The sequence below is a fragment of the Cryptotermes secundus genome, unplaced genomic scaffold, assembly GCF_002891405.2.
Source record: "Cryptotermes secundus unplaced genomic scaffold, Csec_1.0 scaffold595, whole genome shotgun sequence".
NCBI classification, from domain to species: domain Eukaryota; kingdom Metazoa; phylum Arthropoda; class Insecta; order Blattodea; family Kalotermitidae; genus Cryptotermes; species Cryptotermes secundus.
In genome coordinates, this window is record NW_019745088.1 from 17,250 (window position 1) to 34,915 (window position 17,666).

Consider the following 17,666-nt stretch of genomic DNA (forward strand, 5'->3'; position numbering starts at 1 on the left):
ATAAATGAATACAGAGTGAGATTCTCATGGTTGTGAATGTGAGATATGACGCCATGTAGTGTGCTAATTATGCACTAACATTTCTGAGGAAGCCTCTGACTCTGGTTTTTACGCAGAAAGCTGAGGCGCCATATCCCTCCGAAACTTTTAGTCACACGGCGTCACCTTCCGAAAGACCGGAAGTTTCACTATAAATGGACATTCTTAAAATTCAGTGGTTCACGTGTATTCTGACCGATCAGGGTGGCCGCGCCGTCTAAGGCATGACCTGTCTTCGAATCCCACTTGAGCCATGTCAGTTTGCCTTACGCTCTGCTTTGGTGTGCAGCTTGCATAAGATTTTGTGCTTTCTTTAGCAGTTTATATTGTTATTTTTGTAACGTAACAGTTTGCAGTGGTTGTAGTATAATATCATGTATTTCGTTTTAGAACATTTTCATTTATTTTTCTTTCGTCGTTCCGTCACGTAACCCCCCAGTTTCAAATAGCGCCTATGGGAAATACCGATTTGTTCTGCGACCTCTTTGAAGGAACATGACTATTCGAAAGAGCGGAATCTACACGTGCTCATCTGATGATGGCCATTTAACGACAGTGACCAATGCTGGAGAAATATGAAAGCCTGTGACGAAACGGAAATTGAAAACAAGGTCATAACATAAAGGCTGACAACCGCTATCTGTGAGCAGATTGTCTAGAGAAAATGTGGGAGCCTCGACAGTAAGCGACAGTTCTATAAGCAAAGCAGTTAAGTCGTAACAAGCTTAAGTACATATATACTTTAGACCGTCTCTGTGGTCTGATTTTCAGCTTTCCTGGCTACAGATCCAGAGGTCCGGGTTCGATTCCCGACGCTACCAGATATTTCTGAGAAGTTGTGGGTCTGGAACGGGGTCCACTCAGTCTCGTGATGATAATTGAAGAACTGTTTCAAGAAAATAGCGGGTCCGGTGTAGAAAACCGAAATTAACGGCCGTGGGGATTCGTTGAGCTGTCCACGCGACACCCTCTATCCGCTGAAGTTTGCACTAACTTCGGCGACAAGCGGCGGTCGCTCGGTCGGTATAGTTCGCTTGCGGACTAAAATCACGGAGTTTGTTTTATATATACATTTTTGTGTGGCAGAAGAATTTCTGTGAAAACCTAACCAGTGCTGCTACCTGTTGGTAAATGAACATTTAAGAATCTCTAAACAGTAACTAGAAATACGGATGAATTTCCTTAAGGAATTAGGAGAATTATAAGGTAATTTTTGCAAATAAACATTTGCATTTATCACAACAATTTCTTTACAAATTCTCTAGCAGACATATACCGGCCCTTCAGCCATCTTTATTGCCCCTTAGGTCGTGGTTTGCTAACCACTGCCACTTGTATGATTTTCAGTGTATCCTGTAACCCTCCCCCATAATGTTTATATCTTATTTGGGGCGAATTTGGAATTATATCGTTTTGTGTTTTATGAGAAGTCAGTGTTTTATGTAATAAGTGTAGAATGCCAATTACGAGGAAGGTTTTTAATACACAAGACGGTTGCAAATGCAATCAAGAAAATAATGGTGTAACATCTGTTACTATTGTATCATGTATATGGGTGACTATAGACGGGGTATGGATTGGATGATTGCATTTATTGACTACTTCACACACTCAACCAGTAACTACAAGTAATACGGCGCTATCACTGATCTCGTACATAAATTACAGTTTACTACGACACGCTAAATTTTCTAAATCATCGCTAGTCGTATCCTGGCAACGGATTTATAACAATCTCACTATAACTTCCAATCACACGTGAAGTCTTTTTGCACAGCCTAATTTCTTTCTTCCCATTTCTTCTCAGTCATCTTCAACTGCAGTCTCAAGAAACTTGCTCAATTCTGATTCCAACTGCCTGAGATCCTCGTTATATAGCCTCGGGGCAGACCTACAGAAAACACTGTTTTGATCCTTATCCCAACAATTCCTCTATTGTTGTAGAGACGTACGTACCTCGCCATTGCATAGAAACGGCGGTTCTTCCGTTGTTACTTGAGTATTCATCGTCGTGGGAATGTGTTTACTGAGCCGTTGCCTATCAATGGACGTCTGCTCTAGCTCCACTATGCCGGCTTTTAAGCATCACGTCACATTCATTCGAAATGATGGGGATCAAGTTGCAGAAAACAAAAGTTTTTGTAGTTTCCTTTACGGTTGCGGGAAGTGACATGTTACTGTGGGGGAAACCTGCGTACACTGCAAGTGCTTTTAAAACATGACCAGACAAGCGTGTGGACGTAAGAAGAGAGAAACAGGGTTAACCCCATCTAGTATGGGAACGAGGATCCGTCATCATCAAATAAGTGACGTCATCGTTAAAACGTTATCACAGTCGTTTTCTACATACCCCTTGTATTGGTCTGCTGGTATGAAATTGTAACATAATTACCCAGGACATAGAGTAGACGGACGCCATGTGTGATCTGAGATTCTCAAGAGACGGAGGAACTTGCTGCCTCCATCTTCAGGGTAGGACATTGTATTTTGTGCACTGAGGACGGAAGCAGCAGGTTCCTTCGTAACGTCGGTAGCTGTGTACAGAATTGCACGGTGTCGTATCCTGGAATACGGCAATCTTAAGGAATATTGTGTTTTGTGCACTGAGGACGGAAGCAGCTGGTTCCTCCGGAACGTCTATGCTGTTTACAGAATTGCACGGTGTCATGTCCCGGAATAGGCAATCTTAAGGAACGTTGTGCTTTGTATAGCCCGGACACAGTACTGCAATCCCGAATGGAGCCTTACGTAACTGCGTGGCATCACCGTACGTTGAGTTTCAGAGCCGGGAACTGTGGGTTCGATTTTTCTCGGAACATTACGATGAAATGAATATCCGCGTGTGGAGCTTTGCCGTTTGTCAAGGAGAGCTGCAAGAATATGGGACACATGGGACAGAACAGATTGCAGCCAGAGGAAGCAGAGCAAGTGAGAAAAGTGTGAAGAAGAGGAACAGAAAGGAGGAGGAATATCAGAAGAAGGAACACTTAATTTCAACAAATTACTGATCCTTCCCGTTCTGTACTAATTGAGTTCCCGCATGGGGCTGTGGGGCCACATCAATATGAAGCAACTGCAAGTCATTCAGAACAAACTGCTCCGGAGTATCTGTGATGGGGACAGATATACATAAAATACACTGATCCACATTGCGCTAGACATCATAACTTCAAATGAAGGGATTAAAAGAGCGTCCGCAGAGCTATACCAACGCGTAAGGCAAAACGACGCCCCGATCAAGGAGCAAAAGGAAATTACGACAACCACACGCCCTACTTCTCCACGAGACGACAGCAGATCTTGCGTTAACAGATCACAACCCAGGAGAGACGCTCTAGTGTCGCGTTGGCAGCTTACAGCACTAGCAACACCAGAAGGGGCACACCGCATCAGGGTCCCCCGAGTGACTCATACTCGTCTCTTACTTGGCTTATTATTCAACTCTGAAAATGGAGGCAAAATGTTCTTCCAAAATGTCCGTTGACTTTCAATGGACTACACGGCGTTATCCCAGATGATAGAAGAGTATGTATACATAATGAAATTTGTGGTTTCACCGCAATGAAAAGTAAGATTGTGGTGTCCTGGGTTGTGACACCACATACCTCTGAAACGTCGGTAAACTAGAACCTGGCGTATAACTCAGTAGGTCGTTACCTTGATATTCAGTACAGATTCATTTATTTTTATTTAACACTGAAACACAGTGGTGGATTTATTGAGCTTGATAATACATTAATATATATTATAAATTATATTACGTTCATCCGGTAGGCACTTCAGCACTTCGCGTTGCTTGTCTCCTGAAATTATTTGGAAGGAATACTTGCCACTTCAGTGAGGAAACTGATACATGGCCAGAGATTGTAATAGATTACCGTAGAGATATACGATAGATATTGTACAATACATATTCTCCTATGTTTTTTTTTCAGATGATTCAACTGTGATAGAGTAGTCGTGAGAACAAATGTTAATAACGTTTTTCCTCGCCTTTGGCTTCATCTTCTACACCATGTAGTGACGTATTCTTGTGGTGATACCGGAAGTGAAGAAGTTGCCACCGAAGGAACAGGTTCAGATGCCGCTACCAAGTTATTTCGTAGCTTCACATACTGTGCTCTCCGGATCTCAAAACCTTTAGCAGTCCCATTTAGAAATAAGATGTTCTTCTGGGTTGACATCATGAAGCCTGGTAGGTTGTTACAGCGTTTAGGAGGAGGAATATGCAACCTACATCTTCACTTCTGCTCTGCTGCTGAAGATGGCATGTTTTTTCTGAAATGTCGGTAACCTCCTACCAGACTTCATGGTGTCATAGCCTACAAGGCTGATAATTCCATTGCTGTACTTACAATTAACTCCAAACGGAAGGTTAGAATTGAATAATTAAAGTATGCGTCGAAGGCAAAGTGATTTAAACCCACTGATACATCATATAATTACATATACAGGAAATATAAATACAGAAGTAAGATAAATTCAAAATCGATAGTATCGATATTTCGATTTTCATCCAGTGATTCTCCACAGCTGCACACAGTACATGACCTTACGATCATCTGGACGTCCCTGAGTCTTCGAAGTATGTCAGTGGGTTAAGTAACGATATAAATTTCAGCCTGTATTTCACCCATGTCTGTGGAGTGCGTATAAACCTACGAGGGGGGAGTAGCAAAGCGAGTTCGCAACACGCCCACGTTTCTGTCTTGTCCAATGTATCTCAGCCTACTAGCGTTGCAATGAAGGGATACATGTGCACCGAGCAAAGAGAATTTCCCTGGACTGTGAAGCGAGCCCTGTCGCCTCTAGACCGTGTTTTGTTTAGATGCACTCCGTAGACATACGTAATAGGATATAACAATTTTCTTCTACTCGTCTATGTTTATGAAATCTGGGCGATTTTCTTAATGCATTCTCCTGTGTTCGTAATGATTGTTCCAACTTCTGCTGTGGCCTTGAGAATCTGAGCAACGCCGCACTGGGTCAGGTTGGCCGGCAGGTGTATGCCTTGGTCTGTCAGTTTGTAAGCATCGGTCAGTAGAGAGGACAGCAGCAGCAGGAACCTTGCTATGACAGTTCCGGCCAGATCCTGCATGCAACGCAGTATTTTCGTCACGCCGCTCGAGAAACAAGTGACGATCTCCTGGGGCACGCTGCCTGCCAGAGCTTTGCCTTGGTTGTTGAGGTTCTGGATGTCGGCAAACAACACCACGGAGTCCTGGATGACTGCCTGGGTGCAGCCGAAGATGTTTGTCGCTGTTGAAGGAAGAGAGAATTCAATTGGTTAATATCAAGAGTGATCCTTGTGGAGCGTTTTATTGGTTCTGTTTGATAGCACTACTCTTGTGTGCCTGAAACGTCTTTGAGGCTACGTCATGCCGTGAGTAGGCAACCTTACGGAAGAAAAGTCCCTGTGTCCAACGAGATCTGCCATGTGGCGATTTTTATTCCCGTCTTATGTTGAAAGCGGTATCTAGAATTTCCCAATAATGTAATAATTTACGTCATTATCTGATGATGCCGCAGCCTCAAAGACATTATACACATATTAAAGTATATCTTCGTGACAAGTCGCCGTACACTTTCATGTATAAGTAGAGCTACCCACGTGCTTAGTTAAGCACGGAGTCAGGGAAAGGAAGATTCAGCTCCACTTGTTCTTAACCTCGACAGTAGACGAGTACACAGCGTCACGCAGATCGCTGTACCTGGGACCCATAATACAGGAAAGTGGGTGGACACCAGAGCCGGTCTTTACGCTGTAGAGAAGAGAGAAACCTCTTGTCCGCGTTCTGAATCTAATTTCGGTCGCTGGGTGATCTTGCCCGACGTGTTTTTGAGAGTTTTTTTTTTAATTCACATAGTGGGGGGTGGAGTCCAACTGGGTCCACTCGGGACGGCGGCCCCTGATTGGCCTATTGTACCTTCCCCGGGTGATTATGATGATGGATAATTTGGTGGAATGAAGATTGGCATGGGAAACTGAAATACTCGGAGAAAACCTGCCCCAGCGCCTCTTTGTCCACCACAAATCCAACTTGACCAGACCCGGGATCGAACCCGGGCCGCCGCGGTGGGAAGCCAGTGACTAACCGCTTGAGCTATGGCGCGGCCTGTTTGAGAGGTTATGTCACGCGCTACACACTTAAGCCTAGGATTGTCACAATTTGGTGGGGAATATATTCATGTGGACACGTCTGACGCGTTCCCCCAGTTACGGCAACTCGTCAGCATTCTGTTCAGTGAAAGGCGCCCTTGACTCGGTCCTATTCCTAAATCTTTAGGATGGCTTTGCCTGTCAGCTGACACTATTCTTGTTCTACCTCAGGCATTCCTGTTTTTCTCAGTTTTCCCAAATAAGTCCAGGAAAATATTTCGTAACATCAAGAATGTTCTTTATCAATCCCTTATTATTCTTATTAACGCAAGTTTTCTCATGTTATACTGTATAATATTCGAAGCTGATACTAGTCTAACTAAAGGAATTTTATTTAAGCATGCATGAAGCATATATATTCATGAGAACATGTTCCGATATGGGAAAAGTCATAACTGTTTCTGGCTGAAAGTATTCGGTGTCCTCAAAACCAGACTTTGATCAAATAAGTAAGGAAGAATGCCGTCTTCTTGGATGTGGCGCCGTGTAGATCTTGTGTGAACCGACGTTTCGGAGGAACGTATCGCCTCAAACTTCAGGGTAGAAAATCCGCGAGCGAGGAACCAGCGTGAGTAGGTGACTGCAGACGCGGATTTTTCTGCCCTGCAGATGGAGGCGATACGTTCCCCCGAAACGTCGGTTCGTACGAGATCTACACAGTGCCACATCCCAGAAGACGGCATTCTTCATAGTGACCGCCGTGTAAACCTCAAATCTTACAAGTAAGTAAGGATTTATAATGAAGTAAGCTTACAAATTTCCGCTCTTACCTCTCCCGGGTGCTTAACAGAATTCGTGGAATTTAGAGTCAGTAAAATTAAAATTCCGATATTGGCAACAATCGTTATAGATTCTAAAGGATTATGACGTTGGTGGATAATACACAGAATTACTGGGTTTTTGGATTTTTTCCATCGTCCGAAATTCTAGGAAGTAGAAAAAGAAGTTTCGGAAACTGGATCTGTTTCCGTCTTCAGGTGAGGAAGGAATCTCCAGTCCAGTAGTTGAGATTAGCTCTTTCTAAGGGGCCCAAATGAGTAGGTATCTCCCTTCCATACTTGAAGACGGAAACAGATCCAGTTTCCGAAACGTCATGTTTTCTATTTCCTAGAATTCCGGACACTGGAAAACGTCCAAAAACCCAGTAATTCTGTGAACAATCATTATATTGGTAACTGTAGACGGGTGACGGAAAGAATGAGCATAAATTCTGCCAATCAGTTGCCTTCCTTTCGCCTTCCCCTATTCCCATCCGTTGTCGTTTGCATTATGGTGTTCGTTATAGTCGCCAGGTCTCTCGGCTTTTATTATCAACGGTAAGGAGTTGTGCAGTGGAGGTAGGGTGGGGCAGTAGGTGGCCGACATGGACCCACACTATCCGTGTTCATTCTTTCCCCGACCCATATGTGTAGTTAAAAACAAATCATGCGTCTGTCAGAAACAAGGGTAGGTGCCCTGGTCCTACCTGCTCGCTGGACGATACTTTCTGCATTTTCCTTCTGCCCCACCAAGCACATTGTGCTGTTCTGGGTATACTGCTTGTCATTGTCCTTGATTGACTTTATCTTGTCAATCACCGACTGCAGCAAACTCTCCAGGGGTCCCTTGGCTGCTTCGTTCACCGCCGTGGCCTGCTCGGTGTAGTTCTGCACGATGCTCTCGGCTTGAGTGACGCCTGCACCGAGCGACGCCAGGGCGTCATTAGTAAAACTGGTTGTGGCTTCCGTCACTTTATCCACGGCGTCTTGTAAAATGGGCCCGATCAGAGGAATACTGTCCAGCAGACCTCGCTTGTCCAACTCGGCTGACTGGGCAAGCTGAAGAATGAAGTTGGACAAATGGCATGAAGTCATGATTCAACACTCACAGTCCATCCACTCCCCCTCCCCCTTCCACTGTTCTCTCATTTGAAACGAGATTCGAGGTTTTCATGGCTGTGCGGATTCATATTTTGGCTTTCGGAATTACGACAGAGGAACGCGCTGTCTCCACTTTCAGCATTTCCTACCCTAATGATGGAGGCGTTGTATATCATCGAAACGTTTTTTTCACCCACCAGACTACACAGCACCATAACCAGAAGATCAGAATATGGATGACCTTCACGTGTTCCGGTAATAAACCCTCTGTTTCCACAGAATTCTGGGAATTGAGCAATTACTAGCATCTCACCAAGAACTCAGCTCTTTGGAATTAGTTAGTTGTGTAGGTAACGACATTTCGGAATAGATATCTGGCTTAATCTTCAGAGTATCCTGAAGATGGAGGCAGCAGGTTCTTCCGAAATGTTGGTACCTGACGTCCAGTTTACGCAGCATCCCCTTCGTGGCTACCGCCATAAGAACCTCAAGATTTACATTCGTAGCAATAGCTGTCTGCTTTCTCACTACACCTCTATAGTAACAGAACTCGTTAACTGCCCTGACGTGAAGACCCTGTTTCGTCTCTCCGTTTACTTACCTGCACAACGTAAAGTGCCAATATGACTGAAATGTATTTGGAAGCCATTTTGTTGAAACAGTCTTCAAGAGTTGGAGGGCCAAGGATACTGAAAGTGTGCCACGTACTTCAGTGCTTTATATATACGGCACGACAATCGCCGGAAAAGCTGAATAAACACAGATCCTATTGCGTCATTCACACTAGGCACACAGCTCACAATCTTATTCCGTGTCGCGGTTATGTATGCATTTGTTACTCTGTGTATTAAAGCCAATACCGGAGCTCACATACCTGCATCGCATCTGCTCATACGACTTAACCTTGGGGCCTGTTAGCCAGATGCGTATTGGCATGGAAATAGCGTAGATTGAACATTTTTAAACACATTGTAGGACATAATTTGAACGAAAGAGGTCATTAGGGTAATCTAGGCGTACATGACGAGATGATGGAACTGAAGCCAATAGGTTAATGGGTTTTGGAATTGATTTGTCTGTCTCAGAACAAGTTCCTCAGGCGATTCTTCTCTATATGACAGTAGGTCTGGGGGTTGCAATATGTTGAAGAATTTCTTTAAAGCTAATACACTCACGGTTCCTCAAGAAGGACACTGTATTAAATGTATTATTATTATTATTATTAAATTATTAATAAATTACAGCAAACCCTCTTTATACCGGATATGGAATATAACTGACAAAATCTGGATGTACACAATTCTGAATTTTTAGAGAAGTTGAGGCACGGAGGTTTGTAGTTGGTACACTATTTACAATATAAAATAACCCCAATATAAATACCTTTATGCAGTCGAATTTTGTGTTTCTATGTTCACTGCGTGTACAGACTGTGTGTCCTATAATGTACTCCCGCCAATACCCGTTCACTCGGTTACAAAGGACATCGCCGATAACAACCCACTCCTCCACGTTAGACTGTTACGACAAGGTTTTATTGTGAACTATATCTAACAGAAATAGGATGGCGTTTTGGACTGTATTCATAAGGAATAGTTTAGGGCTCTTGTGGATAAGATCATGAACCTTCAGTTTCTACAAATTCTGGGAATTCTCTTGAGTGGATGAGCAACTATTGGCTTCTCAAGAATAGCTCTGCTTCATGAAGTTAGTTAGTTAGTAAGGAGAGATTATGACGTTGAATGGCAGGAAGATAGAGGAACAGTGAATTGACAAAGGCGTGGTAGGAAGCGGTCGCGACCTAACCGAGGCACTATCCCAGAATCTGCCGGGAGATACTGAGGAAGGTAAGGGAAAAATTCAGTTGGGGTACTCGGTGTCCCGGCCGGGTTTAGAAAAGAGCACTTCCAGAACACGAGTCTGGAGTGTTACCGCTATGCCAACCCGGCCGTTTCAAGTGCTGTGTGTGTATGTAATCAAATCTTGTGTAGATGTTCATGACAAATGTTAATCCAGGATATTCCAACTCCTGCGAATATGAAGTTTAAACAAACACCTGCTGACGCGTGGTCCACTTGTGACGCGCGGAGAGGCACCCGCTTAATGTTGATGTACGTACGTCAGTTTGTCACTGAGGTGGGGTTGGTCGCACACTTCAGATTGACAGAGGTTGGAGCAAATTGCGGGTGCACAGAACACACTGGCGTTCCCAGCCATCGCCTGGCTCTAGTAAGAAAGTTTACCATGCTATTTACACTTCTACTCAAGCTCTGTTGATGTATATTCTGGATTCACTTAGCAGTGGTAGCTCTATATGTTTATTTCTGCAGAGATTTTGTTAGCTTAACTGAACGCGTAATTAATCTTCAGGTTAACGATAAAAATATCTGTATACACATAGTGACGTGTACTCACTTAGCTCTGGGAAGCCGAGCCAAATTGTGTAGTCGTACTGTTGTGGACTTCTATTCTGGTAGTATTTGGTTCAAATCTCGGTCTGGACACCGATTATCAAGACTGAAATTTCGTGTGATTCTTCTCAGTACCTCAGGATAGAACCTCTATTAAGTTACAACAGCTTCTTTCCAGATCCTTCCCGACTCAACATTCCTTCATCATTCTAAACTTAAACTCTGTATAATGTCGATTGCAGGTCATGTAGCACGAATGGAGGAGAAGAGGAATGAATAAAGGATATTGGTGGGAAAGTCAGATGGAAAGAGATCACTGTGAAGACCAAGTATTAGGTGGATGGACAATATTAAAATGGATCTTAGAGAGATAGGAAGGGATGGGATAGACTGGATCTATTTGGTTCAGGGTAGGGACCAGTGGAGGGCTCTTTTGAACACGGTAATGAAACTTCGGGTTCCATAAATTTCTGGGAAGTTCTTGAGTAGCTGTACAACTTGCGGCTTCTCAAAAAGAACTCAGCTCCATGATTGGGTGATGAGTGATAACGTCGATACTGATGAAAGAAGTCACAAAAGCGAAGTCAACTAAGGATTCAGAATACCAGTCTGCACGTCAGCATGATGAGTTATCCAGTCACTTCCTCACCATCGGCGAAGTAACCATTCACAGTCTTGTGTTTTAGTCAGTACGTCTACCACCGTTTCAGTTAGCAAGCTAGCCACTATGGGCTGGAACACACACAGCGACATCGGTCGTACGGAGAAATGTCGTACGATATTTTGCTGTACCACCTCCTTTTCACGCTAGAGCGACCAGATACATTTCTTTGCTCTACGACTACCGTACGGTACGCATGTCGTCACGTGTGAAAGCTAAGGCTACGCTTTATATTCTACTACTTGATGCGACATGAACCATACCGACGTCTTACGACGATGTCGCTGTGTGTGTTCCAGCCCCATCACAGTTTCGGTCAGGTGTGACTGCCGGTGTTGCAGTCTATGAGTGAGTCACTGCCTCAGTACCAGTCAAACAGTAGTTTGCCGTCTCCACGCTTCGGTCCACCGCAACCGTACTTTCAGCGTCTCAATAAAAGTCAACGGGTCATTCACTATCTCGTTCAGTATCTTGGTCATTCTCGAACGGTCAGTATTTTTATCAGTCAGTGGGTCAATCAATAAACCCGAAATTAAATGAAGCTGTTGGTGCCCTAAAGCCACGATTTATCGGGGAAAACACAACATTCAGAACCAATAAACAACATTTATTTTTTGGCTACAAGTGTTACTGGTACTAACATAGTTACAGGCTTCAACCAGAGGTGGCAGCACTGAGCTGTTGCTGGACGCAGACCACGATGTTGTGTTCAATTTGTCGCACTTTCCGGGTCCCCACTTCGATTCGTGCCTCAGAACACTCTTTCAGGTCCTTTCCAAGCGTTTCTATGATGTCCCTTCCTTCGGCCAGATATGACGCCAGAGTTTTAGCGATCTTCACGGCTTCAGAACTGAAGGCGCTGATCTCTGCGCCGATGCATGATGGGATCATCACGATTTCTTCAACTGTCGGGGTGAAGGACGGAAGACATCCGTGGAACTCCCTGGGGGCGTAGTCAAGCATGTTCTTGGCAGAGGTCGCAATGCCGAACATGTTTGTAGCAAGGTCCACAGCCTTCTTGATCTCTTCGGCAACACAGCCAACAACTGAGCTACCTGTCGGTGATAAGAAGCGATACAGTTCGTTCTGGTTCTACGTCTATTAATTGATACTGAGATAAAATTCTGTCCCCAAATAAACAAATTAGACTTCACAAAAATAAAATAAATAAATAATTGATTATCATTAGGTAGCCACATCACAAACTGTCAACAACAATTTTCGCGTTGTTAATATAGGTATTAATATCCTTAAACCCTTACTTGTTACGTTGGACTTAATGTCTCTCCGCGACCGTAAATATATGACGCTATATAACCCGACAGTAGTTCATCGACCTTTCAGAGGAATACGCTGTCTCTTCAGAGAAGAAAAACACAAATCCCTTGTAGCAGGCCGTGAGACGTCGAGACTCCCATATTTTCTAGACAATCGGCTCACAGATGGCGGTGAATTTGTTAACCTTACGCGCCTGCCGCCATTTACTCCCAGGAATATTCCTGGTATTCATTTCTGTTAGAGGCTGAGTCGACCCTAGGGTTATTGTTAGGATGAAAATTCAATGACTTCATCGGAAATCGAACCCGCGACCTTCCGGGTTGTAGGATAGTGCCTCAACTAACTACGCTACCGCGTGCCCTCTATTCAATGTACAGGGTGGCGCAAAAAGTGGGAACTCTTGAAAATAGAGAAAAAAAAATACATTTTTTTTTTAATTTAATCAAGGTACTCAATGTGCACTTCTACATTGGAAATTTGGAAATAACTCACAGTTTGAAAATAACATCGCGAAGATGATGTCCATCTTGCTGAATACACTCTGCAAGTCGATCCTGAAAATTGCTCATGGCTCGGAGCAAACTGTCGAGTTGATTGCTGCGATCTCTTCTGTTATTCGTCTTCTAAGTTCGGCTAGGGTTGTGGGGCGTGTATTGTAGACCACGCTCTTCAAATAACCCCATAAATAAAAATCACACACTGATAAGTCTGGGGAACGAGATGGCCAAGCAATGTCACCGTTTCTGGAAATTACGTGGTTACCGAAGAGAGCCTGACCGCTGCCATTGACACTCGTGCGGTGTGTGCGGTCGCCCCGTCCTGTTGAAAACAAGTGTTTTCGATATCAATGTTCGGTACACTGTGAATTATTGCAGCAAGAAACGTCTCAAGCATGGTTACATAACGCTCAGAAGTTACTGTCACCGTGTTTCTTGCGATGTCTTCACACAAATATGGCCCTATCACCATTCGAGCCGAAACTGCACACCATACAGTGACCTTGGGGCTGTGTAGAGGTCGTTGATGAAGAACAGCAGGATTTTCTTGTGCCCAGTACCGACAGTTCTGCTTGTTCACATACCCGTTTAGAAAAGTAAATCAAACTCGCTTTGCTTTGCGCCTGCTTCTTGCTGGTTTCTTCATGACTAACTCTTCGACCCAGAGGATGAACGCGGTATTGTAATCGTCCCTTTTCCTTTCTTTGTACTTTATACAATCACTTAACTCTTCCCAGGTTCGTGTCACGGCAATAACTGAGGCAACTGCATCCTTCAAGCCTGTCCACTGCTCTAAATCAACCACACAATAACAGCTTCCACTGCTAATAACTGTTTACTTGCTCCAAAGCGAAATTTTGCCACTTCCCTCATGTAAGCAAGGAGTAATATGGGCCTTTAAAATTGTCACATGTATGAGTGACCATAGACGGGGTTCGGATTAGTAATCGGATTTATTGCACACTTTTACAACTCGATACTACACTTCACAAATCACTATAGCGCACAGACTAGTGTTCTCAGTCTGCTGAAATCTCCACCAACCGTTTCCTGGTAACGGTCTTCTAACAGTGGAAATTCTTAAGCTTCCGCTCACGCTTCGTTTACCCGCTGGCTCTCAACTGCACCAACTACGCCCTCTCTTCATAGACTCACCTACAAATCTTACTCCTGCTCAAAGTCAGAGTCAGTACTTTACGACTGGCGGTTTACCGCCAATCAGTTCGTCTCGGCACCAAGCCCCTTGAGGTTCACGGCCTCACATTTCTTTCATCTGCTGGGGAGAGTTCGTCTCTAATCCAAGCGTTGAAATCTCCAGGCTTGCTCTGCAGTTCCAACTCAGATACCTTCTAACTTGCAAAAATTGATGTAACGATGTAACACAAGAAGTACAAGCTCTCCGTGTAACAGCCCTGGACGCATGATTAGTGAAGGCCGTGTACAAGAATTAGAGGTAATGAAGTTAAACCCTAGAGACTTATTTTCCGGACGCGGTTTTACTCCACAATTTCACTAACCTTGCGGAGGAACATCTCTGTTTTCACCATAAGGGTAAAGTTATCACTGTAAGAGTCCGTGGAGTCCCATAGGTTTGTCAGACGTCGAGGCTCCCACTTCCTCTAGACAATCGGCCCACAGATGGCGGTAAGTTTGTCAGTCTTACGGGCCGGGCGCTCTTTACCCCCGGAAGATTCCTGATACTCATTTCCATTGGAGGCTGAGTCCACTCCAGAGCCATAGTGCGGCTGGAAGGTTTATGTCAAATGAATAATCTAGTGACCTCATCGGGAATCGAACCCGCGACCTTCAGGCTTGTAGCATAGTGCCTCAATCAACTACGCTACCGCGTTCCACCACTCCATTTTCAGAATCGAAATGTAGTCCATAAATTCTCTAAGCTAAGTTTATTTCTTACCGGTTTCTTGCCTGAATTACTCTTCGACCATAGAATATTTAGGCAGTATGTTCCTTCGAAACGTCTCTAGAATTTTACAAGACTACACAGCGTTTCATTCCAATAGATGGCATATTTCAGCATAACATGTTTTATGAAATGAACGGTTAATGGAAATGAGAAATGGCTGCTGGGAGTTAAAGCATAGTGTGCTGCTGTCCACCCCCACCCTCCACAGTTCAGGTGTCGCAAAGTGGAGTTTGCCTTACCCGTCTGCTTGACGACAGACCTCGCCGCCTCCTCCTGCCCTGAGATGCATGACGTAATGTTGGCGCCAAGTTTCCTTGCATTGTACACAGCGGTGGCAATCGTCGTGGTGATGGACTCCAGCAGATCCTGAAGTGAAGCCTGCGATTCCAGCACTGTGTGGTTGGCTTGCAGTGTCGTTGACTCCAGCACTTCCCGTGCCGACGTCATGGCGCTGTCAGCAGCTGACTCTAGCTCCGAAAACGTCTTCCGAAGAGAGTCCTGCGCTGCCACAATCACGCTCTTCAGCTCCGGCTCTTCCAACACTGGTCCAGGAGGTGACAGACCCTATATGGGGGAACAGTTCGTCTGTACATGAAAATACATCGCTGAATGTCGTAGTAGAGTAGCTACCAACCGCGCTTATGGTTCGGTGGCTCTCGGCTTGGAGACCGGCTACACCGTAGGACGATTTTCATTCTGTTCCTCGCTCCCTAACCGCAAATGCTGATTAGTCTCTCTGATGACGTCACTACCGTTTCCTTCCGCATCCGTTAAAATTTACAGTTCACTGAATTTTATCATTTAATCTGACGTCACTCAATGTGAGCATAAGTAAATAAATAAGCGAAACGAAAATATATCTTATAGGATTGTTCCAGAAAGGAAAGCACGAAAATTGATAAGTGCTTGCTACACGATTGCTTGCTCGCCTAATTTTTCGGTCTTGTAGATGGAGGCAATATATTCCTACGAAACATCGGCTAATTTTATCGCACTAGACCGCATCACATCCGAGAAATTTGAACTCTTTGTCCTTTATTGTTGTTAAAATGTGTCAAATAAATAGAAAATCTCCACACTACCAAATTTCATGAAAATTCACATAGCTGTCACCGATTTGTTGTATGTGGACGGGCATATTCGCGCAGCGAATCTAGAAGATACATTTTTACAATTTTTGCCAGCTTACACAAAAGTGAACGGTATATACAATTTGCCCCGTTGCATGCTGCATGTCGCTTGTTTGTTTAGCTGTGTAAATTGGCACGCCTGATGACACTCACCGTAACTGCTGCACACGTCAAGATGGCGGCCACCAGGACACTTGCTGTCGCGAACATCTTGCTGAACTGCGCGTCCACTCACTGCCTGCCTGCATGTCTATTTGACCATACTGACGGCTTATATCAGGCAGTACCTAATGGAGTTAGCCCATGCGCCAACACAGACAATTTCCACGGCATGTTCTCGTGCGTGCCAATCCAGTAGCCACGACTTAATTAATCAGAGGCCTAGATTCACGTGCGTAAGCGTAAGAATTGAGTTAACTTCCTCCTTGCAGTGTTAAGCTGTTGTTTGGCAAGGAAAGAAGAAAGTTATGCAGGAGGGGAGAGGTAGGGATGCAGGAAGAAAGAAGGAACCAAATGGGTCGTGCGTTGTTTTACGGTGCTGTCAGCAAACAGACTGTTTGTACTGTGCGTCAGACTTGTTTAGGTTACATCATCATCAGGCAGTGACATATATTCTTATTTATTGGGCTATATTTTTCAGCTTAGGATGGAAAGCAGAACAGCCATTACTTAGACATTGCGGAAGGCCGCGCCATAGCTCAAACTGTTAGTCCCTGGCTTTCCACCGCGGCGGCCCGGGTTCGATCCCGGTTCTGGTCAAGTGGGATTTGTGGTGGACAAAGTGGCGCTGGGGAAGGTTTTCTCCGAGTACTTCGGTTTCCCCTGCCAATCTTCATTCCACCATTTGCTCCACAATCACCCTCACCTATCATCTGGGGCTGGTACAATAGGCCAGAAGTGGCCGCAGTACAAGGGACTTAGTCCCACCCCACTAACAATAAAAAAAGAGACACCGCGGAGCAGGTAACGTTGTCCTCCCAAGGTATGACGTGACGTCAGACATGTTTTAGACAGACAGTAGCAGGAAGGAGACAAATGTGTAATTCTCAGGCCGGTGATGATGAAGAGAACATCCTCTGTATTGTGACGCCGTGTAGTCTAATAGGAATTCACCTACGTCTCAGAGGAACGTGCTGCCTCTATCTTCACGTTCAGTGTGGAAGGCAAGCAAGCAAGCAAGCACTTCTGCCTCCTGTTTGCTTCCATTAAAGGAGAAGGCTGGAGCGTTTGGGCCATATCATCTGAATGGTTTAAAAGGGGTGGTTAAGAAGGCTTGAGCGTTTGGGCCATATAATCAGAATTGTTTAACGTGAGTGGTTAAGAACATCTTGAAGTAGGGCAGAATGTATAATAAAAGCGGGAAGACCCACGTTAAAATGGCTGAATTATGTAGAGGATGATGTAGGAGAGCTATATGTGAATAGATGGAAGAAACAGACAATTAATAGAAAAGAAAAGCTTGGGTTTTAGGGGATCGTAGAAACAAGGTGTACGAGTAAGTAAGTACGAAAATAAACTTGTTGCTTGCTTGTTCTGCAAAACTGTGTTTATTACAATAAATGAAAGGAGAATATGAATACAAGAGAAAAATAAAGAAGTTTTAGATAAACATATAGGTTGAGTATTACGTAGAAAGCCCGTACGATAGAGAATACTTGAGAGACCTAGAGGTAGATGGGATGATAATATTAAAATTATTATTTAAGA

At 44.3% G+C, this 17,666-nt stretch overlaps 2 protein-coding genes across 3 annotated transcripts; both read right to left on the reverse strand.

Annotated features, from left to right (window-relative positions):
* Nucleotides 1-4,211: 4,211 nt before the first annotated feature.
* Nucleotides 4,212-8,763, reverse strand: LOC111874932. Its single transcript, XM_023870815.1, has 3 exons — nucleotides 8,660-8,763; nucleotides 7,665-8,016; nucleotides 4,212-5,298 (listed from the first exon to the last, which is right to left on the reverse strand). The coding sequence occupies exons 1-3, from the start codon at nucleotides 8,705-8,707 to the stop codon at nucleotides 4,925-4,927; spliced, it is 774 nt and encodes a 257-aa protein (XP_023726583.1). The 5' UTR covers nucleotides 8,708-8,763; the 3' UTR covers nucleotides 4,212-4,924.
* Nucleotides 8,764-11,734: 2,971 nt separating this feature from the next.
* LOC111874931 lies at nucleotides 11,735-16,492 on the reverse strand. Of its 2 annotated transcripts, none has more exons than XM_023870812.2 (3): nucleotides 16,113-16,492; nucleotides 15,069-15,393; nucleotides 11,735-12,185 (listed from the first exon to the last, which is right to left on the reverse strand). In XM_023870812.2, the coding sequence occupies exons 1-3, from the start codon at nucleotides 16,167-16,169 to the stop codon at nucleotides 11,785-11,787; spliced, it is 783 nt and encodes a 260-aa protein (XP_023726580.1). In that variant the 5' UTR covers nucleotides 16,170-16,492; the 3' UTR covers nucleotides 11,735-11,784. The 2 variants fall into 2 exon arrangements, with proteins under 2 accessions (XP_023726580.1, XP_023726582.1); XM_023870814.2 differs by lacking the exon at nucleotides 11,735-12,185 and adding an exon at nucleotides 12,786-13,227.
* Between the last annotated feature and the right edge of the window lie 1,174 nt (nucleotides 16,493-17,666).